This window comes from Syngnathus scovelli, chromosome 17 (genome assembly GCF_024217435.2).
Source record: "Syngnathus scovelli strain Florida chromosome 17, RoL_Ssco_1.2, whole genome shotgun sequence".
In the NCBI taxonomy this organism is placed as follows: domain Eukaryota; kingdom Metazoa; phylum Chordata; class Actinopteri; order Syngnathiformes; family Syngnathidae; genus Syngnathus; species Syngnathus scovelli.
In genome coordinates this window covers 4,638,320-4,662,901 of record NC_090863.1, presented here as the reverse complement: position 1 = coordinate 4,662,901, position 24,582 = coordinate 4,638,320, and the positions used below count along the sequence as shown (strand labels likewise).

The 24,582-nt window shown below is 47.2% G+C and overlaps 5 protein-coding genes across 9 annotated transcripts; 1 reads left to right on the top strand and 4 right to left on the bottom strand.

Annotated features, from left to right (window-relative positions):
- Positions 1-1,405: 1,405 nt before the first annotated feature.
- Positions 1,406-6,159, bottom strand: LOC125984681 (SERPINE1 mRNA-binding protein 1). Its single transcript, XM_049746744.2, has 9 exons — positions 5,779-6,159; positions 5,045-5,219; positions 4,833-4,973; positions 4,613-4,681; positions 4,232-4,312; positions 3,916-4,093; positions 3,633-3,698; positions 3,374-3,562; positions 1,406-3,182 (listed from the first exon to the last, which is right to left on the bottom strand). Exons 1-9 carry the CDS (start codon positions 6,032-6,034, stop codon positions 3,123-3,125), a joined length of 1,215 nt encoding a protein of 404 aa, XP_049602701.1. The 5' UTR covers positions 6,035-6,159; the 3' UTR covers positions 1,406-3,122.
- Positions 6,160-6,544: 385 nt separating this feature from the next.
- On the bottom strand, positions 6,545-8,477 carry LOC125984682 (3-keto-steroid reductase/17-beta-hydroxysteroid dehydrogenase 7). The gene is made up of 9 exons (XM_049746745.2): positions 8,428-8,477; positions 7,991-8,194; positions 7,829-7,921; positions 7,628-7,742; positions 7,345-7,539; positions 7,101-7,205; positions 6,969-7,025; positions 6,793-6,891; positions 6,545-6,707 (listed from the first exon to the last, which is right to left on the bottom strand). Exons 1-9 carry the CDS (start codon positions 8,460-8,462, stop codon positions 6,621-6,623), a joined length of 990 nt encoding a protein of 329 aa, XP_049602702.2. The 5' UTR covers positions 8,463-8,477; the 3' UTR covers positions 6,545-6,620.
- A 309-nt stretch (positions 8,478-8,786) lies between these two features.
- On the bottom strand, positions 8,787-14,980 carry ddr2b (discoidin domain receptor tyrosine kinase 2b). 2 transcript variants are annotated; one of them, XM_049746738.2, is made up of 17 exons: positions 14,323-14,980; positions 13,921-14,009; positions 13,195-13,297; positions 12,877-13,114; positions 12,563-12,710; positions 12,386-12,488; positions 12,142-12,325; positions 11,833-12,073; positions 11,669-11,734; positions 11,269-11,405; positions 10,989-11,196; positions 10,661-10,923; positions 10,432-10,559; positions 10,089-10,280; positions 9,774-10,008; positions 9,542-9,691; positions 8,787-9,433 (listed from the first exon to the last, which is right to left on the bottom strand). In XM_049746738.2, the coding sequence occupies exons 2-17, from the start codon at positions 13,994-13,996 to the stop codon at positions 9,299-9,301; spliced, it is 2,607 nt and encodes an 868-aa protein (XP_049602695.1). In that variant the 5' UTR covers positions 13,997-14,009; positions 14,323-14,980; the 3' UTR covers positions 8,787-9,298. The 2 variants fall into 2 exon arrangements, with proteins under 2 accessions (XP_049602695.1, XP_049602696.2); XM_049746739.2 differs by lacking the exons at positions 13,921-14,009; positions 14,323-14,980 and having other exon boundaries at positions 10,661-10,896; positions 13,195-13,371.
- Positions 14,981-15,155: 175 nt separating this feature from the next.
- Positions 15,156-21,212, bottom strand: LOC125984680 (carboxyl-terminal PDZ ligand of neuronal nitric oxide synthase protein). Of its 2 annotated transcripts, XM_049746742.2 has the most exons (10): positions 20,687-21,211; positions 20,347-20,418; positions 18,738-18,827; positions 18,610-18,668; positions 18,427-18,535; positions 18,231-18,360; positions 17,861-17,982; positions 17,419-17,559; positions 17,177-17,345; positions 15,156-17,104 (listed from the first exon to the last, which is right to left on the bottom strand). In XM_049746742.2, the coding sequence occupies exons 1-10, from the start codon at positions 20,789-20,791 to the stop codon at positions 16,596-16,598; spliced, it is 1,506 nt and encodes a 501-aa protein (XP_049602699.1). In that variant the 5' UTR covers positions 20,792-21,211; the 3' UTR covers positions 15,156-16,595. The 2 variants fall into 2 exon arrangements, with proteins under 2 accessions (XP_049602699.1, XP_049602697.1); XM_049746740.2 differs by having other exon boundaries at positions 18,231-18,535; positions 20,687-21,212.
- A 336-nt stretch (positions 21,213-21,548) lies between these two features.
- Positions 21,549-24,515, top strand: LOC125985401 (nucleotide sugar transporter SLC35D2). 3 transcript variants are annotated; one of them, XM_049748222.2, is made up of 13 exons: positions 21,549-21,829; positions 22,173-22,206; positions 22,284-22,370; positions 22,453-22,520; positions 22,866-22,937; positions 23,000-23,068; positions 23,131-23,233; positions 23,317-23,409; positions 23,719-23,786; positions 23,861-23,939; positions 23,998-24,080; positions 24,210-24,262; positions 24,347-24,515. In XM_049748222.2, exons 1-13 carry the CDS (start codon positions 21,564-21,566, stop codon positions 24,358-24,360), a joined length of 1,089 nt encoding a protein of 362 aa, XP_049604179.1. In that variant the 5' UTR covers positions 21,549-21,563; the 3' UTR covers positions 24,361-24,515. The 3 variants fall into 3 exon arrangements, with proteins under 3 accessions (XP_049604179.1, XP_049604178.1, XP_049604180.1); XM_049748221.2 differs by having other exon boundaries at positions 24,171-24,262; XM_049748223.2 differs by having other exon boundaries at positions 21,695-21,841; positions 24,171-24,262.
- The last annotated feature ends 67 nt before the right edge of the window (positions 24,516-24,582 follow it).

Sequence of the window (24,582 nt, the reverse complement as noted above, 5' to 3'; positions counted from 1 at the left end):
CTCAGGAAGTGTAACCGCTGCTGAGCCTTCTTGACGATGGTGGTGATGTTCTCTGACCAGGAGATCCGGTCAGAGATGTGGACGCCCAGGTACTTGGTGCTGTGGACCCTCTCCACCTGCTCGCCGTTGATGAAGAGGGGAGTTGGCTCAGGGCTGTGCCTTCTGAAGTCTATGATGAGCTCGTTGGTCTTCTTGGTATTCAGAGCGAGATTGTTCTCAGAGCACCAGTCGACCAGCTCCAGGACCTCCTCTCTGTAGGCTACCTCATCGCCATTGGAGATGAGACCGACCACAGTGGTATCGTCGGCGAACTTGATAATCCGGTTGTGGTTGTGAGCCGGTCTGCAATCGTGAGTGTAGAGGCAGAAGAGGAGGGACAGAAGGGCAGAAGACCACAGGCCAGCCATTTTCAACAATGAACATCACACACACAAACTCAGTTCAACAAAATCCACAAACAAAAACATAATAATTTAGAATAGCGTTTTTACACTTACTATGCATGTTGACTCGTGCGACTTCTGGCATTCCTTATCTTGAATGATCCTCTTCAAATCTGGCTTGTATTCCATTGTTGCTCCTCGAAGCAATGACTAGGGCACCACCACAATGGGTGTGAAATCCAAATTTAAAGACAAAATATTTGGATAACTTGGACTTTTTACTCTTGTAGAAATGTAATTTCCCTCATTTCATTTGATTCACTATTTGTCCATTGAATTGAAGGAGACCAAAATGTCCCCCCCCAAAAAAAAAACTCATTACCCAATGCAATGATTGAGAACAGAATACAAACAAGGTGCAGGGACAAATCAACTAAATGAATGACCAAAATGAGAAGCAAAGTAAAAAAAAAAAAAAAAAAAGGCCAACGCAAATCATGGGAGCAAAAAAAAAAAACATGACATGACCTCAACAGGACAACAAGAACTGGACGAAAGCAGGAATTTAAATACAAGCCAAGTGACAAAGAGGAACACCTGGACAAGTCACAAGTGGCCAAGGGAGCTGATTGGTCAAACACAAGGGACCAAGTAAATGAGAACAACAGGTGAATTCTAAATCAGAATCAAATCAAAGATAGATCTACCATCTTTGTTGTCTGAGAATTACCTGACAATGAAGCTTCACTTTGTGTCGCTGCCCTTGCCGCTCATATGAATTTATTAAGGCTCATTTTCATGAAACTATAACAGCGTTAAATCTTTACCCTGAAGAGTGTCACGAATTTCCAGTTAGGACGCCTGTCCCTTTAGCACTGTGATGTCATAGCCAGTCACTAAGCAAAATGGCCACCCTGGTGAGAAGGATCAAACCAGGTGAATTGTTTTGCTTCATTCATATTCAGCAAAACCTTAAGTGTGGGTGCACAGAACATATTGTACAGAACATTTCGGACTTCCCCTTGTAAAGGCTTGACTTCACCCTTTATTTCCAAAAACATTTTCATTTTTTACACTAATAGCCAATTCTATAGCATAACTTTGTCTTCTTCTTCTAAACAGATTCTTACTAGGCCAGATACACAAAATTCCGAAAGCGCAGCCAGGACTGGAATGAAAACATGAAATGGCACCAACAAATACTGTACACAATAGCTGCAAACACAAAAGCTGCTAAATGACTTGCAAGCATTAAAACCTGCCCGAGTGTTTTTTTTTTGTCATTTACATGACCACATTTCAAGATGTCATGCGGTCTTCATTTTAGCTTACAATAAAGGAGGCAAGTTACAAAATGTAAAAGCAGTGCCATGATGAATTTCTGCCTTGCAACTTTGACCCAACATCCACCACTGCCACTTTGTTCTTAAAATGAAGACTTTGCATTCCATTTGGAGACTCTATTTTACACTTCTAAAGCAATTTATTAGAACAGGGATGTTTGCACAAAGTTTTATAGTCATGTGGCTCAAACAGTCGTATAAAGGGGGTGTGGGGTGGGGGGGCAGCGACAAAACCTTCGGCACTGTCCAATAAACATTCTTGCTACACTTTAGCCCCTCTGAGCTTCTTTCACAGGACGCGAGTTTATGTTCTGTAGATAGTAATTGTTCCACAACAGCAGACATTGTGCCACTGCACTCATAAAATAACAAGAATAAAATACGCAGCAAAATGTCTGCAGAAACGAGTGGACTCTTCGGAAATGAAGACCGAGAGGTTTTTTTGAGATGCGTTGGGACTTGTGCGGTCGCCCTCGCCCGTGCACCAGATGAAGGGGGACCAATACTTTCGAAGAAACTAGCAGTCACAGTTGCACATTCAATCACACACTTGAACAGAAGAAATAAAAATAAAAGCATTTGTTTAGTGGTCCTGAATTTACAAGTCGTACAGTCTGTATGAGCTAAGAGGACCAGCCTATAGATACACACTCGCTTCAAACAGGCGGCACATCTGGATCGGGGGGGATACAAAGCATTACTAAGCACTGGTCCACCCCCCCAAAAAAAAAAAACTATCCCGGCTATCCCCCCCCACCAAAAAGAGGCATTAACTTTCACTGCACAACAAGCGAAAAAATCCCAAGCTGTTTTTTTTTTTTTGAGTAGGTTGTCACCGTTGCCTCACTTTGTGCCTCTCAAAAAGAGATCGTCAGGATGATAACAATTTTTAAAAAGTCACACTTCAGCTATCTAGTACACGTTTCATATGTAGTGTAGTGCTACCACATCAGTGTGTATCGTTACAGCGGGAGGAGGGAGGGAGGGAGGGGGAGGGAGAAGTTCTCCAAAGTCTTCGACTGTAGGCCTCCATAATACTGAGCTGAACGAGAGAGAGGCACCCTCACTGTTGAAAGCCCCAAATCGCAGAAAATTCATCATTTCAAGCGGCACAAACAAAACTCGATGAATGAGGCATAATCGCCGAGTGAAAACCAATAAAAACATCCCTGCCTTCATGTTTCAAAATACAAAATGTCCGTGTAGCAAGAGGTCCTTTTTCCAACGTTTTTGTCGTGTTCGCTGGTAAAATCGAGTCGGGGATGACTGTCCTTTTTTTTTTTTGTCATTTGGGTTTCTTAAATATTTGAGAATGGGGTAAGCATGCAAGCCTTGTAAATGGGGGGGGGGGCAGGGGGCTGATGGAGGAGTCGGCCGGGGTGAAACAAAGGAGCCTTCAGGCCAGGGCGGGGAAGGCCTCGGGGTCATCCACGTTGGGGACCGACACGCCACTTGCCTGGCAGGAAGAAAACAAGGCATGAGCTTGGGGGTCATTTCAGAAAAAAAACATGAACTGTAGAGAAAAAAAGCATTTGTGGAAGAGCCCCATTGTCTCCTAACCCTCCCCTGCCCCCAGCAAGCTCCGCAGCAGCTTTTCCACATGGGTGCTTCTCGGCGCTGTAGCGAGCACATTTTCACCTTTGTTACCTTTTCAGAGCGGCCTGGGCCGCTGCGCACTGGCCTGCCGCCTCCCCCACCGCGGGCCCCCCTGCCCCCGCGAGGGCCCCCGCGCCCGCGGCCGGGGCGGCCCAGGTCTCCAAAGTTGATCTCCAGCTGAGAGGTGATGTCGTTGGCCGGCTTGCGAAAGTGGTGCTCGGTGGATTCATCCGCAGTGCCCTGTACGCAGAGGAGCTCAAGTTCACGTGCCTTTTATTTGATTTTACAGCCAATGTGAAGTTGCGGGCACCTTTTGGTACAGGCTGTGTGCGTCGACTTCTGTTTCCGGGGCATCAATCAAAGTTCCGACAGGCCTCTGAAAATTCAAAGAGGGGAAATGTCAATGTGGAGTTTTGAGCAAGACAGCGCGGCGGGGTTTTGTCAGGTCACAAAGATTGTGTTGACAGTTCAAGACAGTTAAAAAAATAAAAAATAAATTGACTTGGGCTTGCATTTTCTTTTTTTTTTTTTATCCGTTGGGGGAATATGTACACTTAAAGCAGGCGCGCCCATTTCATCTCATCTCAACTCACATCTTCGCTTTTGGACTTGTGCAGCACGTATCCTTTCTTCCACTGGCTGTCGGTACCCTCGTTGGCCTTGCGGATGTTAAACTCCACCTTAGTGCGCTCCTTGTCCTGCATGGCCTTCCACTCGTCCAGCGTCATCTCTCGGGGACCTTCCGGTTTCACGTCTTCCGCCTCGTTCTCCCTGCCGGGCCGGCCGGTCGGTGCGACAAGTGGGAAGACGTCAAAACGGACACGGCTCTTAGTTAGGAACATGGTCGAGGAAAAGGTCAAGGACAATGTGAAAAACATGGCCGGGAACCGACAGGAAGTGAGCACTCACTTATTCTCCGAGCCGGCGGGCGCCTGCTCCTCACCCTCCGTGGTGGTCTCGGCAGCGGGGGTGGGGCACGGTTCGGGCTCGCTGAAAGACATGAGAGCATCCAGTTTGTCTTGCCCGACCTTCGTTGAACCGAGTCCCAGATTTGACAGGTAAAACAAAAATTCAATTGTCACACAAGTCTAACGAGGAGTAGACCTTATTACAAGGTATTGAATAGTCACAGGGACTGTCAATACCGGTCAGCGATACTCATCACTGGCTCCCTCTTGAAGCTATCATGAAATAAATGGCTTGCATGGCTATATACACATTTTAGAATATAGAAAAAATATATAGAATATTTTTTCTAAGTGAGCTGTGCTCGTGTGTGAGATTTTTCACCTGACTTGCTCCTTCACATTCCCCCAGTTGTGTGAGCCGCTGCCACTGCGCTTCTCGCTTTTCTGATTCCTGAGGCAAGACAAATAACAATCAGTGTGTATGTGTTGTGTTTCCAGGGTTTAAGTTCATAACTGCAACATAACTGGAATTTTGGAATTAAAATGGAATTCATGATACTCATTTGTGTCTCTCAAGGAGAACTTCAACAATCAAGACTCACAATTTGTCAGCGCCGCTGTGTCTGTCAAAGTCTCGTTTTCCGCGAGAGTCGAAAGCGTCCCCTCTGCCCATGCCCCGCCCTCGGCCTCCGCGGCCACCTCGGCCGCCGCCGCGCCCTCTTGGTGGTCGGTCTCCGGAGGGCCTGAGGACAAGCAACAAGAGAAGCTCGAACATGCTCTAGCAATCGATCGGTCCACGTGGGGTGCTTCTCACTTCTCCGCAGGGAAGTCGGCGCCGTCTCCCTCGGCGGGTTTCTCAAAGCGTCGCTCTCGAGGGGGTCTGCGGTCTGGCCGTTTGTCTCCTGGTCGCCCTTCACCTTGGCCCCCCTGATGCTGCGAGCCCTGGTGACCCTGCTGCGGTTCTGGCCGTCGACCCACTCGCCTCATGCCTGTGAAGTGCACAAGCGGGTGTAAGCTTTGATGACATCCTTAATCTTTGTGATGTTGGTTTAAAGTCACGTATGTGTTTTGATGGGTCGTAACTTCAAACAATTTCTTGGTGGAGGTTTTTGGGGATGTCTCATTTACAAAAGATTTAGATCTCAAATACATTCGATGCACCCTCACGATTATAAAAAACGGCATAATTGTTCAGTTCACCTTTGAGTGTCTCGCAAGCCGCTGCTGAATTCACACATCTAATCAATTCGTCCATTCGGCAAACGTTAATAAACGTGCATCCTCTTCGGTGTTTATGTCGAGACGCGCGCCGAGCATCATCGGAGCAGCGCACACATTCCAACAGGATGCGTCGGTCACAGCGGACTTGCACTCATGAATCGCTAACTATAACCCGAAAGTCATCTCCGTGTCCTCGGACAACAATCAAACAGGCAGGCGGGCTCCGTGTTGACCTCCCGCCGAGTGACGCTGTCCAGCAACAGCTAGCAATGCTAGAAGGACAGTTGAGCATCACACCCAAACAAACACGGAGAGGTGTTTGTTTACCTTCTTTTTTCAGCGGCACCGGCGGTTGAGGCTCGTCCTTCTTATCCGCGAGCGGGTTCTTCCTATCCTTCTGTGACTCCTTCTTGGGCGGCTTGGCGGCTTGAGCGGCGCTCTTAGCGGAGGCAGCGGCGGCCGCCTCCTTCTTCTTGTTCTCGGCAGCTTTCAGGATCTCCGACGGGTCCGACTCGTCGTCCGGTAGCTGATCGAAGCGGTTGGTTACGACGCAGCCGAAGCCTTCCTGCAGGTGCCCGGGCATGATGGCGCCCCTTCAGCTGGATTTACCGCCGATTGGAAGAGGCTTGATGCGAGCGAGTCGCTGGATGCTGACACAAGATGGCTGGGAAAGCGGCCCCTTCTCTTCCGGTGCGAGACAACATCCGGGACACGGGGGGGGGGGGGGGGGGCGTACGCTGAGATGCGCGCGCACACACGCCTGCTTTGTTTTTATTGACGTCACGTAGTGACGTACTCACGTCCTTAGAGAGTCATTTGCGTTTTAATTTCCCACGAGGAGTCATGTGATTAGAAAACAGCATTGCCCTAACATGGGCAAATATATTCAGGATTTGTCTTTTCTTTCCTGAACTCTCTTGCGGATGTTATAAGAATGCACTTTCAAAGTTCAAGTCTTGACTTTGATTTTTTACGCACCACTAGAGGGAGCCCATGTACCACAATATCATATACTCATTAAAATAATACTGTAGGAACAAGTCAGTTTATGGAGTCATAATTTAACTAGAGAATTTAAAAAAATCCAACCTAATTTTCAAAATATTATGCCTTTTATTTTGAATATAGGACAATATTATCCAAATGTAAGGAGTAAACTGTTTTGGTTGTCAGCAAGTGAGTCTTCTCCTGATGTCTTTCTCCAATTCAAGTAGTTTTTCATAAAGCGCCTCGCACATACTGTCGTCAATGTCCATCTGATAGAACACAAACAATATTTTGGACACGGTGCCCAAATGTCAAGTGCTCTATTTGTGTGATGGAATTCTGCCAGACACTTACTTGCCGTGGCTCCGTGTAGTTTGCACCAAGTCCTGATGTTAAGCTGTGATATTTTGCTCGTGGGTCCAGAGCCTCTGGCGCTTGAAGGAACAGCCAATGCTGTGGAAGTCCATTTCGAGTTACGCTGAAGTATGTTATTTCTTATTAACCCTTTCGATGGGTTATTTGTGACATACCAGTGACCCCGCTCCGTTATATGGCGTGAGAGTAAAAGTATTGGTGAAGATCCTGATCTGCTCAATAAAGAAAACAGCAGGTGACACTTCAGAAAAAGCAAGAAAGAACAGCAAACATCACATTGCACTCACCATCCACATGAATGGCATGATTAAAGTCCAGAAGAAGGAGGGCAGGATACCATAAGTGAGATTGGTCATCACCAGTCCAGGACATATTACGGAGGAGAAAAGCCCCTGGTGGAAATGAAAAACAAAATACTTACACACAGTTATTTGCATCTTGCGGTCAGAAATTTAAAAACAAAAAAAGAATTAAGAACTAGCTAACTATAAGTGCAGTGTTTGCAGTGACGTTCTTGTGCAATAAACAAACCTGGCTGTTCTTGTGTCTGTTCAGTGCCACACTGAGCATGTCAGAAGCATACTTGGACGAGCTGTAGGGCTCCGTCCCATTTTTGTGCTGGATGTCCTCAATGCTGAAGGCAGTGCGACGGGCGTTACTCGAAGAGGTCCACACCACATGTGACGTGTGACCCGCCTCGCACAATAGAGGCTCCAGCTCTCTGACCTTGCACAAGAACAGGACTGTCAAAGTGCTTGGTGTTGCTAATGAAGCCATATTAACAAAATATCTGATTGTTTGCTTGGGTCAGTACCAGGAGGAAATGACCAAATAGGTTTGTGGCAAAAACCTCCTGGAGACCGTCAGAGTTGAGGCGGTCCTGCTGTGTTAAGAGACCTTCTGCTGTGGCAAACATGTTGATGGCCTTACTGTTGAGGGGAGGAAACAGGGGACATCAATGCACGTACTGTCAAAAGTGGCCCAAATGAGATTTAAAATAGATTGGACTTTTTACCTTGAGAACAAACCTTTGAAAAAAGCTTTTACATCCACCTGTGGATTGGGCATTATTCCTGCATTTAGATACAAAAAGTCAATTCGTTTGTACCTGCAGAAAAAACAATAAAAATTAATCCATTGAGTGTGTCAAATGTGTCACGATTGGAATGTATCTTACCTGGATTTGAGTTCTCCGGCAGCAGCGAGCACCGACTGCACAGAACCCACATCCAGCTGCAGTAAATCCACTCGGGCCTTGGCGTGAGATGCCAAGAGGGCAGAGCGGGCAGCCTCGGCCCGGTTCATGTTTCTGCACGCCAGACACAAACGGAGCTGGATGTGCTCGCTCAGAAGCCTTTCGCATAAAGCAAGACCGATACCACTAAAACATGAAGACACAAAGATACTGTTGATGACAGTGCTTTTGGTACCAGGGCCATTGTACATTCATTTCATGGAATAAATATTCGAATTTAGGTTATATGTAACCAACCACCGTTTCAATTAGATTAGGTTCCGAAATCAATTACTGAGGTTTATGCAATCTGAGGTGGGTTAGCTCACTTGTGATCATGATGATTTATGATGACGATATGAAAATCACGTGTTGCTTACCTGTTCGCGCCGGTTACAATGACAACTTTCTCCATGTCTGACTGGTAGTTGTTCCCGTTAGACTGACAATAGTTTACGAATGAATAAACCAGACAGAACCCGTTCGAGGGCGGTCCAATTCCCATGGTGCCATGGTTCGATTCCGGTGTAAACAAACGAGCCAATCCACGTGGACTAGGCGATAACGTGGTACGAAGGCTAGCCAATCAGCTTAGAACTACGGCGAATGACGAGAGCCAAAACAAAAAGTATTGCGCAATAAAGCGATTTAAATAAACAGCATGTATTCTGTATTACCGTTAGTGGCTATTAAAAAAAAAAAAATCAGTTTTCTGTATACAATACCATGACAAAATAATTAAAGACATTGCATTTTCTGAAAATCACTTTATGTAAAATTTTTAAATTCCACACCTTTTATGAATGTTTGTTTCTATCTAATATAGTCGCCTTGACTAACTAACAGAGCTGTTTTATCAAGCAGGTCAGAATGTCGCTTCATTATGAGACAATTTATATTTTACACCATCATTTATTTCTATACAGTAACAAATATTAAAATTAGTAAAAGATTATACAGAATATGATTCATGAAAATACATTATAAAAGCTCGACAAATACTTTCAACCCCCATCATAATAACACTAACCTATAAAGACACCAAAGTACAAAATAATAAATACATTGAGTAATTTAATATGAGAACAGTATATAGAAAGGTATATTCAGTTGCCCATTTATAAAATACACAGTCCCATGGTCACAAACTAGCTCAAAACAACTGGTTAACATTTGCAGGGTTGATTGTCACTCAACATTTGCACAAAGCAAACCCTGCAAGTTGTGCTTCGCAGACAAAACGGACATCTTTTACGCCAAGTGCTCCACCAACTGACTGTGTATGTCCTGAAAGCTCGGCCTCTGTTTGGCATTTCTCCTCCAGCAACTCAACATCAGGTCATGATACAGGCCGTCGGGACAACAAGGTGGCTGTGGCAGATAGACCTAGACAAAAAAATATATTGTCACTTTAAAACAAAACAAAAATGCAAATATAAAGTATTTCCTGCATCTAAGTCCAAAAATGAAGATTGTATAAGGTGTGCCGGTCACCTGTTTGCCATGATCCCTGAAGAACTCGCCCGTGTTCTCAATCACCTGCTCATCAGAGAGGTGGGCGTAAGGCTGCTTCTTGCAAAGAGTCAAGATTTCCCACAAAGTCACTCCGAAAGCCCACACGTCGCTAGCCATGGTGAATTTGCCCTGAAATCACATCAGAAATGATTTTAGGACCGTCTGGAGTTGGACTCCGGTTTCATTCGGATCGGTCCCTCAGAGGACTCACCAGCAGAATGCTCTCCCAAGACATCCAGCGGATTGGCAGTACAGCTCGGCCCTGGATCCGGTAGTAGTCCCCCCGGTAGAGGTTGCGACTCATGCCGAAATCGGCAATCTTGATGGTGTAGTTCTTCCCCACCAAACAGTTTCGTGTGGCCAGGTCACGATGGACAAAGTTGAGAGAGTTCAAGTACTTCATACCGGAGGCTATCTGCACGGCCGTGTCTATCAGTTTGCTGTAGCTAAAGGGCAAAGTTCAGCGAGACGATAGCGGTGACGGACGCGCACCCGAAGGCACATTCGATGTGACCATTGAATCTACCTGACCATCCTCTCGTCTGCTTTCTCCTCCCGTGCTTCCTCTTTTAGTCGGAGGAACTGGTTGAGGTCTCCATTCTCCATGTACTCGGTGATCATACAAAGAGGTTCAGTGTCCACGCATACGGCCAGCAGGCGGACAATGTTGGGGTCCATCAGGCGAGACATGATTCGGATCTCCTCCAGGAAATCGTTCCTTAGGTGTGCCACAGAAAAATGTTCACCCCATCAAAAAACGCAGAAATCACAAATTTCAAGTTGTCTGTAATCATTTTTCTGATGCTTGGAGATGGAAACATCCATTTTGACTTTTGTGCTCAAGTAATGAGAAGCAGCTAGCGAGGTACCTTGCGTTCCTGTTGGCATCTTCTCGCAGTGTTTTAACAGCGACGAGTAGGGGTGCTTGGTTTGACCCTTCTCCGGACGACTCGCCGTCTAAAAAGGCCCGCATGCCTTCTGCTTCACACAGGTGCACCTAAAAAAAACATTTGGAACGTTCTGCTTCGCACAAGTGCACCTAAAAAAATTTGGAACGTCATTTTCAGACATCCAAACCTCAAAATTAAATACACGCACCTCTCCAAATTGCCCCTCTCCCAGTTTCTCTTTGAATGTGAGCTTGTCTCGGGGGAACTCTCTCACGGAGGCCGCCGCTTCCCCGCCACCGCCGGCGAGAAGATGGAGGCTGACAGCCGTGATGGATCGGCTGTTGCTGCCGGACCCCTGCAGACTGATAATGTCCGCCTCTGCATAGTGGGGGGCGCCGTCCGAAGCACCGGCCGCTGCGAGAACCCCGTAGGAGCTGCTCGGTCCTGACGCGTGCAAGGAATCAATGCAACCTGGATTGATTGCAAATTGGAATGATTTCATCCATTTAGCATTCATCTGCCATATGTGAGCTCACCCAAGTGCTCGGCGAAATGCGCAAACTCGGGCAGTCTCCGGATGAGGCGGGAAGGCTCCTGATAGTCGGAGCAAAGGGGGAAGATCCTCTCATAGGTGGAGTTGGAGGTGGAGACAGAAGAAGACATGGACGAGTGCTGGAAGGAAAAGGCCCGGGTCTGAACCGCAAGACGCGCCGTGAGTTCCTCATCGAGGATTCGCCGCGATGCCTGTAAAACAGACTTTGAGTTACTGGCAACGCAGACGTGGAAAACGATCACGCTCAAATGACCTTGGCGCACCTTCTCAAGCATGTTTTTCCACACCTGCCGCCACAAGATGATAACGATGATGGTCAAAAGGATGGCGATAATGGCCACCAAGCAGCCAATCAGGATCCTTGTATTGCTGTCATCCACTTTGTGAGTTGGGTCGTCCCCTAAACAAGATGGAGAGTAATTAAAATGACTTTTGTGCAAGGGTCCCATTTAATTGTCTGATATACAACCAGCAGGGGGCGTTATCTGCTTACAAAATGAGCCGTTTGGGTTCTTTATGCAATTAGCTGCCCTCGTGGACTGAATGGAGGGGGGAAATGCTTAGCATCCGCTCGATTCAAGCAATGATGGAACACAGATTAGCACTTTTGCTAACATCAAATTCTGCTTTTACAAGTCAGTGAGTGAGATGAGCAAAGCTAACCCGGTAGTGTGTTAGTTGGATGCCCATGCTTCCGGGGAGTCAAAGATGTGTTGTACACCGCTGAGCCTGTCGAGGGAGAAGATGAAGATGGAGGCGACAGCATCACCAGCCGCAAAAAAAAAAAAAAAAAAAAGAATGGACAGAAAGACATGATGTCGTTCCACCTGACTGGAAGGCCACTTCGCTGAACAGCATCCAGAGGTCACTGAAGTGAAAACGGCATTTGATGGCCACGGCGGTGCGGTCCCCGAGGGGCACGGTGACAAAACGGGCGCTTTGGCTCACGTAGTCGACGGGCGGCCTGAAGGTCATCGGCTCAGACTCCCAGTCGGAGCCCGAGCGGAAATAACAGGTGGCCTGTCTGAACATCCGGACCCCTCGGCTGAACATGTTATTGCAGTGAACCTGCGGACGACAACTGCGGCTAAAGCGCCTTTTTTTGTTTCTTTCATTTCTACACTTTGTCTCATCACCTTGACGGAAGTGAAGTTTCGGATGCGGTCGAACTGAAAAGTCATTTCCACGTAACCTTTGGGCCAGCTCCTGTTGCTCCAGCCCACGTAGTCGTACCCCGGCCACATGCCGTGGATGTGACTGTGGAGAAAATCGTCCAGACCCCAAGTTCCGTCCGTCAGCTGACCCAGACCCTTGCTCATTCTAGAAGCAACAAAAAATGGTCGGAATGAGCTCCATGTAGCGTGCGTAGAATGTCCTCACTTTTCCGCTGCTGCGCCGTCATACGCCGAGTCATTGAAGTAGACATCCAGGCCTCGATAGAGCATCTGGTGCCCCTCAGGGATGGTGTAAGACATCAGACCATCTAAAAGCAAAACAGAAACCGTGGTAAAAATCCAAAGGTCAAAATGACCGATTGAGTTTCAACTTTGGACCGACCAAGCCATTCGCAACCGTAGAGCTCAACTCTCATGCACGCTATCAAGGAGTGGTCGGTCACGGGCATGAAGCGCACGTATCGAGCGATGATGGGAGGTTCCAGATCCTTCAGCACCACATCGTATGCGTTCCTGTTGCCCTCAATGACCTAGTGGAGGAAAGTGGAGGAAGATTTAAATGCAACAAAGACCTGAGTGAGTGCTGCCCCCTTGTGGTGGATGAGGGCGCTGACTTTCTGTACATTATTGACTCACTGAAGCGACCAGGATTATTACAAGTGCCCCCCCCCCTTCCGACCTGATGCGCTCGCTCACCTGTCGCCCCTTCCGATCACTCCATCCCAGCCAATCAATGCCATCGCGACTGTACTTGATCCTATATCGCTGGGCAAATTCATTCCCCATTCCATCAGCGTGGCGCCCTTGCGTGCCCACCAGCGTGACGAAATGCAGCGAGCGGAGGTCCACCTGGAGGTATTCTTTAAGGCCGTCAGATTCGGCTAAAACGTCAGGACACCAGGCCCCGTCGCCGTCGCCGTTGTCCAAATCGAGCCTGCGCGGGATCAAAACAATCCGTTTGGGCGCTCACATTTAGAAGGCTAAATAACAAAGCTATAATAAATAAGAACATGCCTCCCAAATTTTGCAGCAGTTGACTCAGACCACTGACTGGAAGCGGAGATGTCTTCATCCTGAATCTGCCCACCAGTCATACCCAGAGGATAGCGACACATTTCTACAAAGACACGACACAAGGCATCCTTCATACGTGTGTGTGCGTGTGTGTTTTGCCAGTCCCCTTCCTGCAGCTCGGCCTCCACAACCAAACAGAGGCGTGACTGTGTGAGTGCCAGTCTCCACTTTGCTTCCTTTTTTTTTTTTGCAAAGTTCCACCACATCCACGTGAGACACGTTTGCTAATATCAGCTTTTCACCTCCGTGCTAATTTCAACCATGCAAAAGTCACATCCACCATGACTTGCTGTACCTGGCTCCTGTCGACGTTCCTAATAAAACGTCCGTTACATTGAAATCCGCCTTAGGCTGTGAAAATGTTCAAAGTGGTGCAGTGTGTGTAGCTGTGTGCGCTGCCCACGACTACGCCTAAAAACCGCTCGTGAAAGGTCTGCCTGTTCACACCATATTTGCTGTCTTACTTTGGGTAAACCACACACACATGGGTCTGCACTGGAAGCCCACCCACCCACCCAACCTGATGTCACTTTCCTTCTCCATCTATATATGCCAAGTTTAGTTTAAGACCACACGTGTCACATAAGAAAGCGAAGCTGGTCTATGACCTTGTGTGCTGAAGATACAAACACCAAAGATACATTTGAGAGCAAGATGGATATCTACCTGGATTAACTTGACAGCGTACGGCGGCAACCAGCAGGAGAAAGACGGCATGGCGCGCAGGCTCTTTCCGCGTCATGACGTTTGAGGGCCTGCAATGACATTACAGTCCCGTTCGTTCTCGTGGGATGCAATGCTTTGCTCGTTCAGTACTTGAACGTGCATAAAAACACACACTTGCGTCTTTAGAGGGAGGCAATTCCAGGATTTTTTTTTTTTGGTGCACATTTCATACACAAGGCACAAACAAGCAAAGATTACAAAGGTACCTTATTCAAATTACTGAGAGAAGACATGCTGACAACCTTTAACACATTTACAAAATATTCAAAGACATTGAAAAGCAAAAAGGAAAGAATCACTTTCTGAATGGTTACGAGCTGCAAAAAAATGGATCAGTCTTACTTGAGTTTGCGACTAGGAAGCCATCAGTCTCTGCAAACGATCTTCATCTTCAACTCGCTGGACTCTTCTGGACTTTATGGGAGTGGAAAGAGGAGGGGGGGTGGACGGAGGCTGGTGGAAAGAAAGTGAGAAAATAACACTTTGGGTTTTGGAGGGGGAGGCCAGCCAGCCAACCTCCCACAATTCCACCTGATGCTTGAATTTTGCTCTGCAGAGGCAGAGAACGCTGTCTGTCGTCAGGCGCATCTTATTTCATAACTTCTTCAAAACAATCTGGAGATTTTTCACACGCTGCAGGCCATACATGTCATATTTCGAATATTTCCATTCAAGCCCATCTAATACAGGATTACGCACTCAAAAAAAAAAATCGTCTAGCAAAAAAAGTCGTGGCATTAAAAGATTTCCTCTTTGAAGCGTTACATGGAGCACTTTGTGTAAATCCATCTCCAGTTCAGCTGGATGTTTTTGAGAAGTTCCTCCCTCCCTCTAATGCCGTAAGCACGATCGGGAGTGGATGATTCGACACGGGCTTATCCAGCGAGACGGACGAAGGAGCCATAACCCAACCGCTTAACTCTTATGGACGACCAAAGAGTCACATCACCTGCGGGAGGAGGCAAGTGGGCTTGTTGGAACATAAAATGAAAGTCATCTTCGTCGACCCCAGGGGGTCTCATCTTCGTCGACCCCAGGGGGTCTGCCCGCCCGCCCACCATCATTATCGCGTGTCAAGGAACTGCTGGCGTTAACGAACGAGCGAGCGGGCGCTATTTTTTTGCTTTTAGCGCCTTCTATTTGCGGGACACACGAACACACGGAAGACGAGCGAACACGTGAAAAAAAGATGTTTAATTTCACAAGGCGATACATCTACGGTGTGTTTGTAAGTGCACTTTCATTTTGGAGTGCCCTTGACTGAAGTTGGTCCGAGCGAGTGAGGGCTCGAGTAAGGAAAAAAATGGCAATGAAGGACACATTTGGAGACAGCGCGTCCACCATTTAGTCATTGAAAGGCGGCTTGCCAAAACTGGGCTGACACTTGGCCGGAGGTATTGGAAGGCACAGATTTGTTTTATTCGCCTCTCCAAAAGTGGGGCGCAACAGAAGCCCGACTGCAATATGGTGGCAATACATAATGCTTAGCACGAGAGCTGGAAATAAACACACAGTAGCATTATAAGACAAACAAAGAGGGGGGGGGGCAGTTTTGCATGCCAAAAGATGTCAGTCGGCAGCTTATAAGAGACAAAGATGGTCACATCCTTGCTGGATGCGTCACGTGTATTATTCCCGCAGTATGGTTGGTATGGCAACAAGCATGGAGCGCTGTGTTGTGGCAAGGCAGGGAAGCCAACCTGTTCACAAATCATGAAAATTACACACACACACACACACACACTTCATTGAACACACTTTGCAAGGCATGCTGATGCCGGACTTGTTTTACTTGTGCAGGTGATGCACAAGCTTTGTAACTACCATCTCTCTCTTTCTCTTTTCAATTATCCTCCCAAAAAAAATCTTGCTGCATCCAATCAGAAACCTCCATTCCACCAGGCCTCAATTAATCACTTGCTGGCCTCCCTTTGTCCCTTCCAAAACAAATCAATCAAACCGATGGAGCCGTGCATGAGGAAACAGCAATTACCTGCGCTATGACGACCATCAAAATAGAAAAAAAATCCCAAATAGAATAAAAAAAAGCCCAAATAGAAAGCCCAGCCAAGATGCCATTCAAAACAACACAACTTAAAGCAGCATATACGGGACAACCACAAAGATGGTTAAAATGGAAAATTGAGACACAAATGAAGACACCATAGAAGAACAGTAACAGTCGCAAGTCGGTCGAAAGCCAAAGAAGAAAAATGAAGAATTACAGTACCGGTAAAGGAGTGTGCATGGACACGCCTCCTCTTTTACGGCACGTTGGTTGTATTGAACTGGCAACAAAGACAAGCCTTTCATATTCTTAGCAAATGTGTTGAGTGTGAACAATCGCAAACTAGAAGCGTAACATTCGTTTTTGCATTTGCATCTGCAGAGGTTTGGACAGTTTTAATTTTTGCTACCGATACGACATTTAGGATTCAACATGCATGTGACTTCAAGCCCGCTTTGCCAAAACATTTGGAATTTTCCACCGTTTAGAAGTCACGAAAAAGCGCGACAAAGTCAGAACTTGACGTTCCTGTCAAATGCAACAAGTGCTAAGCGGGCCGGACTGACTGGTTTGGAAAAATGTGCGACCATCTTGAGTGCCTCTACCTCTACACGGCCATCTCGTCCCCTAAGCAGTCCGCCAAAGTCTCCGTATTCAACACGTGGGCGAGTCGAGCGCCGCCGTCCGGCCCGGCTCCCTCACTGTGACCCCAGCTGTCTCGGTCGTCGCTCTCATCCGTGTTGGACTCGTACTCTGATCCGATTCCCGATTCTCTAAAGCAGAGCAGCTCCAGAGCACCCAGCACCCGCTCACCCATGGGTGAAGTGTCAGGCAGATCTCCGTCACCGGGCGTCTCGCCCGCCCCGTCGCTTTGCTCCCGGCCGTCCGAGGAGAACCGAAAGCACTCCAGACGTACGGCGTCGGCGCCGAGGCTGCTTTCGGGTGTCCCCGCGCTTGACGAGCCCGACCCCGGGACGAAGGAGACCCAGGCCCCGTCGCTGATTTGGTGCTGGGAGACGGAGGCTACCGTCGACCCAGATGGCGTGAGTGCTTCACTGGGCGTGCTGGGGGGTTGTGCACGGAAAGTGATCTCCAGAAGACTGTCCTGGGAACCCACTAAGGACACACATGCTGAAGTTGGACAAATTGGACTCCACATGCACAGCAGACCACCTATGCACCACTCACCCGATGACAAATGTGCACCGGCTTTGAGCTCCAGCTCCTGGATCTGTTTGACCAGCAGGGAAATGTGCTGCAGCAAGTCCGTGTTCTGCTGCAGCAGCCTCTGGACTCTGGTCTGAGCCTCGCTTCGAGCACAAACCTCCACGGACAGCTGGCCTCGCAGCACGTGCACCTGGTGCATGCAGAACATTTTTTGCTTTGCTGTTGTCAAGTGATCAAAAACTGAAGGGCAATGTCTTAAGCACCTGAGCTGATGCCGCCTGCGCCTGCTGCTCCTGCTGCTGTAACTGCTTGTGCAGGAGTTGGAGCTGGTGCTCAGAAGCACGGGGGGCCTCTGCGCCTTTGCCCGCCGGAGAGCTCAGCAGAAGCGAGCCGTCGTCGGAGCTCTGCCACGGGGAGGATGGCAATAAATGAACCGTTGTTAGAACCTGCCCATGACAAACTCATCCATCCAACCGAAGCTTATTTTGAGGATCTCATCAGATTCTCCAGGCGTAGCAAATAAAAAGTCTGCTGCATGTAAATTGTCTAGAAGCATCCATAAATGTCACTTGGAAGAGGAGGGGAGGTGTGGGGAAGAGGGGGGGGGGGGGGGGGGGTCGGCGCGTGCGCTAACATCCACCTGCTGTTCTGACGGAATAACAATGAGGGCCAGTAAAATGATGAAGTCGAATTTCCGTGGGCTACCTTGCCATTATTAGCGATGACCTTTTTCTTCCTCTCCAGGTCCGATGAAGTGTTGCACTCGATGCTTTCCTCTGTGGTGGCTTCAAGGTCGGTCTCCTCTGACAACGCAAACCTCTCGTGGGCTGCGGAGAGAAGAAAGTCGACACGCGCCAGGCACATTTGGAGGCGTGTTTTTATTCGGAGCTCATCAACAAAGGTGCGAATGATTCAATCAATGACTCAAACAACTCACTGGCGCTAAAGTGCCGCTGCGGCACTCCGAGCTCATAAAAAACATCATGTTTTCACTCAGCTTTTTTTTTTCCCCCCAGCAGATGCAAGATAGGGAACTTGGTGTGACACATTTGTGACAATTGGTGAAATGGATCACCTGGCAGGTCATCGGGCTCCTTCTCCTCCACCTCCTCGTCATCCCGATCGTCCGTTTTCTTCTGCAAGGTCAGCTGGTGACACACGTCAAACGCCTGGCCTACTGTCCGCACGATCCGCATGGCCTGAGACTGCGTGGCGAGGGAACGAGACCACAGTGTGTGTGTGCGTGTTCGTGTGCGTGTGTGTGTGCGTACCTTCCTCTTGGACTTGAAGACATTGCAGCGGAAGCTGTTGCTTTCCCCGTCCCTCGCTATGTAACTGAAGATCTTGAGGTCTTGCGCGTCATGTGAGACATAAAAAATTCTGCCAGCAGGGCACAGTGTGTCAGCTTTAGTAAGAAATCAAACCAAAACAAATCAAAGTGTAGATCTTCGCACCTGAAAATGGGATCCTGTGAGACCAAGATGGTACTCTCGTCCCACGACCAACCTTTTCGCTGTCAGAAGGTCAAAAAGTGAGACGGCGAGTCAGCCTTTAAACGCAGTCGACACGTTTCGGGACTCACCTTCTTTTTCCTTAATATCACTTTGACAAAATCGGTGGAAACAACAATGTTGACCTTCTTCTTCTTGATGTTCTTCAGTTTGAATTCGTACTGTGAAAGCAAAAACAAGGGCGTTAGCAGTTCAAGGTCACCCAAGCAAATGAGCGTCCACCGGCGCTCTCGATTCTTCACACGGATGGATGATAGATTGGAAAAAGGATCATTGGACGATTATTGTTATCGATCTCTCAGAGGACATACAAGCTTGAGTCAAAATCCTGCCGCTACTTTCTGAAGAGTTCAAATTAAGACTTGACGCACTCGGTCAATCGAGGAGACGTCATATTTTCTTTGTCCTCGTGTTGACAAGTCTTTCACTCGTCCTTTCATTCGTCCCCGCCGACACATTCGACTGAAACCTATCCGTCTGGATTTCAAATGAAGCCTCTTGGTATTTACAGCGCCGCTGGCAAGCGGCCATGACGTCAGCGCGGATGAATTAGCGAGCGCTCGATGGACTGGCCTCGCCGCTCGTTGATGTGTAACGTCCGCTAAATTCAATAATGCACCTTGTCACACGCTCTTACTCGCCACTCATCCATCTCATCCGAGTGTGGGAATATTTCTGACATTCCGAACAGTGGCGGCTCAGGGGACTGAGAGAAGTGTTTGTGTTGACGAGGAGCTGGCTTATATGCCATTTCCACGCCGTCTACATGCAAGCGATGCCAACCGTCGTGGCAAGACACAAAAGTGTCAGATGGAGGCTCAACGTTGAATGGAATCACAGCTCAATTGGAGCACGTTCACCTGGCACCAAATAAGAAAACAAAAAGCAACTGTGTCTTCATATGGACATGTGTCGGATTCATTCAAACATTTCCGATCCAGTGTCATGTTGGAGGACTCCAGGAAGATGAAAAGGGAACATTTAGACTTGACAGTAATGGCGTGCGGCCAATATTGTATTTGTAATAAAGTCTTATCGACAGTTGGTGAGGATGAATCGAGAAATACGTTTGCGCCATTGCTTATTTGCTCACTTGAGTGCAATGCAGCACAAATGAGGGCTTGGTTTTGAGGCTCTAAAATGTCAGATGAATACATGAGTTCACAGACATCATGGGTTTTAGGGAAAAAACTGGCACGAGGAGAAGAAAAGTGAAATACGTATCAAAGACGAGAACATTTCCTCCACATATATGCCAATAAGGCATGGCTATCCCAGATGAGGATTAAGTCCTCGTTGCGTGTCACTGAGGATATGGCCGACCTCTGTGTGACTCGATAAGTTGGATGTTAGATTAGATCTCGGCGCTGACCACCAGATCGTAAATCCTTTCCTCGGGCGCGTCTCACTGCAGTGAGAAGTAATTGCGCTGCAGTCGCCGGTTGGCTGGCTTGCCTTGTCCGAGCCTCGAGAGATGTTGATTTTTCAAATAGTCTGCCATATAAACCTCAGGCAGAAGGTCGCAATCTGGATATTATTTTATAACTCCCGATAAATTGGAGAATGTTGGAAGGGTCGGGGGGTCCTCTCATCACTGTGCACAAGATGTGATGTTAAACTCAACCGCCAGGAAGCACACTTTAACCATTTGCCGAGATGAAATATGGGATTGTGTCTTACTCTGATTCTTCTCATGGCAGCAACTATTTCCATGCGGCTACCAGGCCGACCCACTTCCAAGCTGCCAATGTACTGTAAAAAGCCAAAGGAAATTTGTGTCAGAGGCAGAGACCACCACTTGTTACGCTACTGTCATATTGCAGCGACTCAAACTCCTAATGACACACTTAAAAAAGAATTGATGGACAGAAATGACGGGAAAGGTTTGCGACAGGTGGTCAAATAAAATATAGTAGGTAAAATTGGTGCATAATTCTGCATAATGGCAATAAACAAGGTGCTTAATGGTTCAGAAAAGCAGCAGATCTCACATTTATGGCCAAATGACGGGGGACTTTACCTTTGCCTCGAAGCAGACTCCATGCTGGAACACCTCCTCGTTATGCATAGGGATCCTCAAGTCGAGGGAGTCATCCACCAAATTATACTTGGTCACCCCTGGCATTGCGGACTCGACACTTGTTTGGCGTCAGACGCACGAAAGACGAGCACGGATGCGCATCTTTCGGCGCACTCTTACTCCCTGGAGGTCATCCGGGTCGAGGCGGATCGAAGAGCTGGAGAGTTGGGCTTCACGATCGCTGATCGATGTGCGCGGTAGCCGAGCCCCCACTTCCCCCCCCCACCCTCCCCAACCCAAAATGATGCGTCCTTGCTCTGAGGCACGACCGAGGATTTGCGCGCCCGCTGCTGTCTCTCTGCAGATGACTCAACACATGAGTCTTGTTTGCGTGAAGGTCTGCATCAAGCGTTTTAAATGCTCAACGGTGACAGGCAGCGAGTGCATCTCATCCTTGAAAGTGGGTGGAAGAGAGGAGCGAAGTGGCTTTATCCAGCAGGAGTGGATGTTGTTTGTTTGTGTGACATCTAGTGGTACCACCGGGAACATCTCTGGCGACAACTTCAATATTTAAAATATAATAAATATATATATATATATATATATAAAAATACTTTAAAAAAACGTACATTCATAATTGTCACTCACGCCTTTTGTTTTCAAAAGTACTTTTACTTGTGTAAAAATGTTGTTAAAGTGTGAAGAAATTTTAATCTGCGATTTGCTTGTCAGATGTTTTGATATTTGTTTAAAAAAAAAAAAAAAGCTTATTTGGGGGAAAGTTTACGGTCTGAAATGAGACATTTCGCCAAGATAGTAATCGGCCCTTCATTTCCGCTTTCGTCAAAAACAACCTTCGTGCGGCTGTCAACTGCGCATGCCCACTAAAGAGCGCAGCTTTCCGTTTCGACTCAACTCCGACAGCCTACCTTCGGGCTTTGCATGTCAAATAAATATGACAGAGTCGCACACGCACAAACGTCGACCAAGATTGGAGGCTGACGGAGGAGCATCCCCACCAGCCAACAACGACACTCTGGGTGACTCCCCCGCGGCGCTTCCAAAGCTGCTTGCTGCATGTTTTTACGGAGTCAGCTCTTTTCTCATCGTCGTTCTGAACAAAAGTGTCCTCAGCGGCTACAGGTAAAGTACAAAGTACGTGAGTCAATAATTGCCTTTGCCTGGACGTGCATTTGCTTCCAATCATAACATTTTTGTGAGAGACAACAGAAAACAGGCGTTCTGGATAACCAGAGCACTTCCTGTGCCTCTTCGCTTCAAGGCATATAGATACAATTATTACATTATTATTATTATCATCATGAAAATGAGGGCACATCCAGAATCAGCGCAAAAAACGTCATCAACAAATCTTTACATGCATCTCTGATTTTGTGAAAACAATGTGACCAGTGTAATCAGTCGAATTTCTTTGAGTATTAAACAAATACTGTTGATAAGATGAAATTTGTAATATTCATTCCAGATTTCCCTCATCAACATGTGTTGGAATTGGTCAAGTGAGTAGTACCCGTGCATCACTAACCTTCTAGTCATGTCGTGGTATCAAACGCCTTGCTTGTGTCATGCTTGGCAGATGCTGGCGACGGTGGTGCTTCTGCGGGTTGGCAAAATGTTGGGCGTCATTTCCTTTCCAGATATGAACTCAAGTATCCCACGCAAGGTCAGGCAAAACTATCCAATTGAGCCGTCTTGTGTCGACAGAAACTTCTCTTCATGAAGCCAACCCTTTTTTGCCCCGCCAGGTATTTCCACTGCCCCTACTCCATGCCGGCAATCAGATCTCCGGACTGTTTGGGACTCAGCGACTCAAGTTGGTTTCTAAGAAAAGGACTCCGTTTCCACCAAGCTGTATTATTGTGGACCCAAACTCAGGGGAGCACTGCAGGAGTGCAGTCATTTATCATAAGGAAAACAAAAATGCAAAACAAGGTGCTGGGACAACCAAAAATATGACCAGGATAAAAGTAGCTAAACCTAAGCCAGGCAAACAGCTTGGCTTGGACAGAGAGAGATGAACAAACAAGAACTATTTGTCTAGGAGTGCAAGAAAGCAGGCCAGTAAATACAAACTGATGAGACAGAGAGGAACATCTGGATTGGCGAGAGCTGATTGGCTAACGTCTAATGGTCTCTCTCTCTCTTTCTCCCGTCTTAGTTTGCCCATGTTCACAGCTTTGAGAAGGTTCAGCATTCTCTTGACCATGCTGTGTGAAGTCATCTTGCTCAGGTAAGCATCACTCGCTCGCTAACGTCCGCAAACCTGCTGCAACATCTGCTTTCTCTCATCAGAAAGACGTACTCCAGGCTTATCAAAAGCGCCGTCTTTTTGATGATCTTTGGCGCATTGATAGCCGCCAGGTGAGTTGCTGTCCCATGACAAAAGAGAACGAAACGTTAGCCGTGTCACTTTTGTGTGGTAGCGCCGACTTAGCGTTTGACCTGGTGGGCTACGTCTTCATAATGCTCAACAACGTGCTCACAGCTGCCAGTGGTGCTTACATGAAGCAGAAACTGGATGCCAAGGTAAGCAGAGCTGCTCACATCACCTTTTGAAATGTTGTTTTGACTTGTTATTAACGAAAGACTCTTTGCTGCTGTTCTTTTAGGATCTGGGCAAATTTGGACTTCTCTACTACAACGCTCTGATGATGATTTTACCCACCGTAGCGTACGCGTACTACACCGGAGACTTTAAACGGGTCGGCTGATTCTTGGTGTTTTTTGCACTTCGTGACAAGGGGACTGTTAGGATTAATGCTTTATCAATATCTTCATCATCAGTTTAGAAGTCCTTGACTTGAAGCCATTTTCAATAATATAAAGATTACTATTTGGCACGTTGAAGCTAATTAATGACATGGCGACGGAGTCTATGTTGGTCGCACGGTAAGAAATGAACTACCTCAAAACCTGAAAAAAGGAAAGACATTTTTGAAATCAGTGTCAAAAATATGTTCATGGACACATCAGGATTCAAGAAGAGCTGACACATTATTTGGCCGTTTTAGAGTTTGGCGTATGACGGCTGGTCGGACCGGCTCTTCCTTACGCAGTTTTTGCTTTCCTGCGTTCTGGGGTAACGTTTGTTAGCGCAAAATTAGCGACGCGCACCTCCAACACTTGTCTAAGGCGTCTTTTCTCCTTTGCCAGATTGGTCTTGATGTACTCTATCATGCTGTGCACACAGTACAACTCGGCACTCACCACCTCCATCGTGGGCTGCGTTAAGGTAAAACAACCGGCGCCAAGTGTCAGTGTTGCAATCTGACCTTTGCCCCTTGTGGCAGAATATTGTGGTGACCTACGTGGGAATGCTCTTGGGTGGCGATTACATTTTTTCCTGGACAAATTTTATCGGTTTGAACATCAGGTGAGATTAAAAACTATTATTATTATTCCACGTTCCAATGAAACCTGGGATTGAGCAACATTTTCCAAAACTGATCAAATTAATAAGTAGGCTGAGCCACTATTTGGTGTCCCGTTTATGTCCCCAAAGCATCACGGGGAGCCTCGTGTACTCCTTCAGCACCTTCACACTAGAACACACAAGTAAGCCCGTTCAAAGTCTTTCACGCGCAACGTTGCGCTCTTTTAGTTCGCTACTCTAACTGGCTGTTTACGTGCCTTTCCCAGAAAAGGCGCCGTGATGCTCAAGAGGTCTGCCTTGAAGAAAGACACCCAGCAGTTTGCCAACTTTATTACAAAGCGCCGCGAATTTATGATCATACTTTGGACTGATTTTTCCTGGGGTTATATTAACTCGGCATTTATTTTTGATCAAATATAACCTAGTGTTTTTATATGTTGTAGTTGTTTTTATTTAGGTGTCATTTACAGAGAGGAGGGGAGCAGCAAAACATTGCAAACAA

What these genes read in the sequence shown, in the direction of transcription:
- LOC125984681 (XM_049746744.2), bottom strand. Translation starts at nt 6,034, where the DNA reads ATGCCCGGGCACCTGCAGGAAGGCTTCGGCTGCGTCGTAACCAACCGC. An exon ending in ACAAGTCCAAAAGCGAAGAT is followed by an intron (nt 3,699 to 3,915) that starts GTGAGTTGAGAT and finishes TTGAATTTTCAG; the next exon opens with AGGCCTGTCGGAACTTTGAT. An exon ending in CACACAGCCTGTACCAAAAG is followed by an intron (nt 3,563 to 3,632) that starts GTGCCCGCAACT and finishes CTCTGCGTACAG; the next exon opens with GGCACTGCGGATGAATCCAC.
- LOC125984682 (XM_049746745.2), bottom strand. Translation starts at nt 8,462, where the DNA reads ATGGAGAAAGTTGTCATTGTAACCGGCGCGAACAG. An exon ending in TATTTGGTCATTTCCTCCTG is followed by an intron (nt 7,540 to 7,627) that starts GTACTGACCCAA and finishes TTCTTGTGCAAG; the next exon opens with GTCAGAGAGCTGGAGCCTCT. An exon ending in ACTACACGGAGCCACGGCAA is followed by an intron (nt 6,708 to 6,792) that starts GTAAGTGTCTGG and finishes GTGTTCTATCAG; the next exon opens with ATGGACATTGACGACAGTAT.
- ddr2b (XM_049746738.2), bottom strand. Translation starts at nt 13,996, where the DNA reads ATGACGCGGAAAGAGCCTGCGCGCCATGCCGTCTTTCTCCTGCTGGTT. An exon ending in ACTGCTGCAAAATTTGGGAG is followed by an intron (nt 13,115 to 13,194) that starts GCATGTTCTTAT and finishes GATCCCGCGCAG; the next exon opens with GCTCGATTTGGACAACGGCG. An exon ending in GAGAGGGGCAATTTGGAGAG is followed by an intron (nt 10,560 to 10,660) that starts GTGCGTGTATTT and finishes TGTTTTTTTTAG; the next exon opens with GTGCACCTGTGTGAAGCAGA.
- LOC125984680 (XM_049746740.2), bottom strand. Translation starts at nt 20,791, where the DNA reads ATGCCAGGGGTGACCAAGTATAATTTGGTGGATGACTCCCTCGACTTG. An exon ending in TCACAGGATCCCATTTTCAG is followed by an intron (nt 18,536 to 18,609) that starts GTGCGAAGATCT and finishes CCCTGCTGGCAG; the next exon opens with AATTTTTTATGTCTCACATG. An exon ending in CGCAGGCGGCATCAGCTCAG is followed by an intron (nt 17,346 to 17,418) that starts GTGCTTAAGACA and finishes TGCATGCACCAG; the next exon opens with GTGCACGTGCTGCGAGGCCA.
- LOC125985401 (XM_049748221.2), top strand. Translation starts at nt 21,564, where the DNA reads ATGCCCACTAAAGAGCGCAGCTTTCCGTTTCGACTCAACTCCGACAGC. An exon ending in ACTCAAGTATCCCACGCAAG is followed by an intron (nt 22,371 to 22,452) that starts GTCAGGCAAAAC and finishes TTGCCCCGCCAG; the next exon opens with GTATTTCCACTGCCCCTACT. An exon ending in TGTGAAGTCATCTTGCTCAG is followed by an intron (nt 22,938 to 22,999) that starts GTAAGCATCACT and finishes TTCTCTCATCAG; the next exon opens with AAAGACGTACTCCAGGCTTA.